This window comes from Zea mays, chromosome 4, assembly GCF_902167145.1.
Source record: "Zea mays cultivar B73 chromosome 4, Zm-B73-REFERENCE-NAM-5.0, whole genome shotgun sequence".
Lineage (NCBI taxonomy): Eukaryota > Viridiplantae > Streptophyta > Magnoliopsida > Poales > Poaceae > Zea > Zea mays.
Window position 1 is genome coordinate 103684209 of NC_050099.1, and position 3919 is coordinate 103688127.

Consider the following 3919-nt stretch of genomic DNA (forward strand, 5'->3'; position numbering starts at 1 on the left):
ATTTCTAGCTATATTAGAGACGGTATTTAACACCAAATCCTCTATGCATGGATTTCCATTTCAGACTGTATTCTCATTCATCACGTTTTCTGATGCCCAAATTGCATTTCCCCAATTTCAGTGGTGACGATCCTCGCTTGTGGAATGGCCACTGCGAGATCTACTTTGAAGTGTACGCCATCAGCGATACTCTGAAGCCAAGATTTTGCTGCGCTGAACTTTGAAGGGGCTGTAGCTACCTGGTTGCCATCAGTTGAGCTCAGGGGGCAGGTTCGGCTCTTGGCCTCTTCTCTGCGATGCAGTATGTGCTTGTTTTGGTAATCAATATCACATTCATATGAAGTAGATGGACAATATAAAGCAGACTGGTTCTATCGTGGAATACATTGAGTAGATGGATCAACGAATTTTGTGTTATAACTCTGCTTATGATGATGTCTACTTTGTCACTTGATTTCTTGGTGGGCTCAAGGAGGGTTTTTAGTGATCTCGAATCTGGGACTGCCCAAGTTATTCTAGTTGTTCAGGAACAAAGTCCATTTGACCCTAGTCTACTTCAGTTAAGCGGCACAAAACTATGAGATTTAGAGGCTTTGTTGGTAAATAAGAGATCCTGACATTATGAGATTCAGGCAGTGTGGCTACTTTTATCCATGACACTTTGGTTGCTCAAGTCTAACATCCACAAGCTACTTGTGAATTGCTCAGGTACTCAATAACTGATGGTACTCTCATGGACTCCACTACTACAGTGCTTATCTTCCATGGTTTCAGTGGTGCGTCCAGGGCCACTCATTCAGCTTTGATGCCCGAGTTCTTCCACTCAAAAACTTTTGCATAAATCTTGGCATTGATTGGTTGGAAGAACACAGTCCCGTGTAGGCTCTTGCTCATCATTTGGTGGAGGACCCCTTCTCCACAATTAGGAACATGGTACTCCCATCATTAGATGCACTCCCATCTTCGGAGCCACTATCATCATTAGATAATAATTTGAGTTAACATAACATTACACAAATTAATAAAAAGGGTTCATGTAACAATAAACAAATTAATAAATAGATTTCACAAATTAATAAATAGAGTTCACATCATCATGTGCTACTTTATACTTGTCCATATAATCCACCCAAAGAAATCCTAGACTCCCAATAACAGAAACTGAGCCAAACTGAAATAGGAAGCAAACTGAAATTGCTACTTGTTGCTAAAACTGAAATGCCAAAACTGAAGCAAACCCAATCTTTGAACAACACACATCTATGAACTTGCACTAAATTAATAAAACAGGAGGTGCAATTTCACTGGCATGTCCAACTGAAAACATATCATGAGCAGCAAGCATATCATAGAAACACAGGAATCACATTTTGAATTATTAACCAGAGGCGCATACTGTCCACTGTATACACTTTCAAGTATATTTTTCACAATCTTATAAAACACCAGATAGAGAGGTTTATGATTTTTTTCTTGGAAAAGCACAATTTAATCAGAAGAGGAGGCTGGCCCAAGCAGCAATAAAGGCAAAGCCCCCCAATGGTGCCGGTGAAGAAAACTTCCTGTCTTCAAGATAAGCCACGGTGTAGCACCTAACAAAATTGAACATCCTCTGTCAATAACGATTTTATGACACAATTCCAATGTAAATAAAAGATGTCAGAAGAACAAATTCATTTTTCTAATTCAATGTCTTCTGATAATTTACGTTTTGGCTAGGGGGGGACAAATGCTTACGTTCCAGAGAAGAGCACGATCCCAGCGGCGAGGAGCCCTCCGAACTGCAAACACATCAAGAATCAGAGAGTCCATGTAAATTAATCGGGAGGTATCGTAACAACAAAAATATTGAAGCGGGCAGCATTGGTACTCACAACGTTGGGGCGCTTGGTGATGGGCGCCCCTAGCAGCGCCGCGGTGTGGACGAGATGGTACAGGGACGCCGTGTGCCAAACCTGCCAAAACCATTCACAACAAATTATATAAAGCAAATCGCTAAATTGGGAGGAACGAGTCGGAGACCCTAGAGGGATGTGGATGATGGAGAACGTCATCTACCTCTTTGTACGTGGGGTTCTTGGGGCGGAACATGTGCGCATCGTAGGTGTCGAGCCCCAAAGTGGCAACCCCTACTCAAATAAACCACTCATCTCAGTGGTCTGATTGAGGAAAGAGGATTCCAGGAAGAAGGGGGCGGGGGAGAGGACGAAAAGAGTGAAGAAAAAAGGTGGGTTACCGGAGACGGCGACCACCTTGTGCCTTAGCATCGGACCCGTCGCCGCCTGGAGGTCAACCACTCATCTTGGCACACATGGTCATCACACGACATGAGCACAGGAGCATGAGGGACTCACCGAAAAGGCCATCCCGACGGTGTCTGCCTCCAGTCGCGCCTGGAGGTCGTCGTAGAGCTGGTACTGGCCGACATCTCCTCCTCCCACTATGCCTCCAGTTTTCAAGAATGAAGAAGCCATGCATTAGGACTAATGCCATGTCATGATACGATACCCGAAGAAATCAAGCACATCTGCGACTTGATCAGCGAGATCAGCAACAGATGGCACCAGCACATCTGATGACATTGGAGCTGCTCCCATCTATAGGACTCTTAACAAAAGCCACACAACAAAGATCATGTAAGTAACCAACTCAAAATACAGACGTAGCACACCTTGTCATAGGGATTCAACCAACATCACTGACCTCATGCCCCTAGGGATTGATGTGATAGACGGAGAAGTTGTGTAGCAGCAAAGACACCACTTCCGGGCAAAAGAAAAATCCTTGGAAACAGGACATGTCTGCCCAAGCCAATAAGAAGCAGCGAGACATAAACTATGTTAAGTCTTGGCAGTGAATCAGAAAAAAAATCTTCCATCGACAGCACTTACAGTTCAGAGCTACATCTGGGTACGTTATAAGCGCTGGCTTGTCCTCGTCTCTGTACACGACAACGGTCACAGACAACATCTCTCTAAGTAAGCAAGATGAAAAAGCATGATGTTTATGTTGTTACCCAATACATAAGTAGCTGTTAATATTCATTTACACTCTAAACTCTAAAGTAACTTCCCTTGCAAAGTCTTCCTCACAGGATTTTTTCATTATATATCCAATCACCAGAACATATGAGTCACATAGTTCCTACATCAAAGATGGAGACACTCCAAATCAATGCACTCTGTAATTACAGTAAGTGTTTAAGAAGAAAGCAAGGGAAAACTTACCCTTTTTATTAGAGTAGCCAAGGTGAGAAGCAACTGTTGAAGTGTCACACCCGGTTTTAAGGAACAAAGCCAGGTGCATCTCATACATGCGCCAAAGAAGACAACATATATAATAACAGAGTGTATAGAGATAAATGTCACAATAAATCAGAGTACTTATTACATAGCGGAAGTCTTACAAAATAAAAGATGAATATAGCAGGAACTAAAATCTATCCTTCGCGCCACAAAGCTGACTGGGAGACGCCACCTAGATCAAGTCGAATGCCTCAGTGTTAGGTGGCTCCTCTTCGACCACCTGTTCTTCTCCTGTGGGGGGTGTGAGACAGCAAGAGTAAGCTCATATGCGTTCATAGCTCAACAAGTCGTGGGGAATAATGTGCATGAACTCACCAAAGGTGGGAGTTCATGTGAAGTGTAAGGCTGATCAACAAAATAGAGGCTGAGGCTGAGCATTGCTTTTATAAGTTGGTCAAAATTTTATTAGCAATTACTAAGTGTAAGTAAATACCAAACCTTAATAATAATAAATAAAGTAATAGTAAAATAATCCTAAATGCGATGCAAATGTCAAATTAAATTTAAGTTCCATAAATTAATCATGTGAGGATCCGAGCTGCTCATGACCGTGAGCACGGCTAGTATACCAGTTTTACACTCTGCAGAGGTTGCACATCTTTACCCACAAGTCA

General features: G+C 42.5%; 1 protein-coding gene across 1 annotated transcript; it reads right to left on the minus strand.

Moving 5' to 3' along the window:
- Window positions 1–1468: 1468 nt before the first annotated feature.
- On the minus strand, window positions 1469–2474 carry LOC103653566 (transmembrane protein 256 homolog). The gene is made up of 6 exons (XM_008680438.2): window positions 2355–2474; window positions 2237–2282; window positions 2059–2129; window positions 1875–1955; window positions 1738–1781; window positions 1469–1592 (listed from the first exon to the last, which is right to left on the minus strand). Exons 1-6 carry the CDS (start codon window positions 2472–2474, stop codon window positions 1493–1495), a joined length of 462 nt encoding a protein of 153 aa, XP_008678660.2. The 3' UTR covers window positions 1469–1492.
- Window positions 2475–3919: the final 1445 nt, after the last annotated feature.

Excerpts from the sequence above, each read along its gene's own strand:
- LOC103653566 (XM_008680438.2), bottom strand. The coding sequence starts at position 2,474 with ATGGCTTCTTCATTCTTGAAAACTGGAGGCATAGTGGGAGGAGGAGAT. Across the intron at positions 2,283-2,354 it reads CCGTCGGGATGGCCTTTTCG|GCGGCGACGGGTCCGATGCT; the intron begins GTGAGTCCCTCA and ends GTTGACCTCCAG. Across the intron at positions 1,593-1,737 it reads ATCGTGCTCTTCTCTGGAAC|GTGCTACACCGTGGCTTATC; the intron begins GTAAGCATTTGT and ends CAATTTTGTTAG.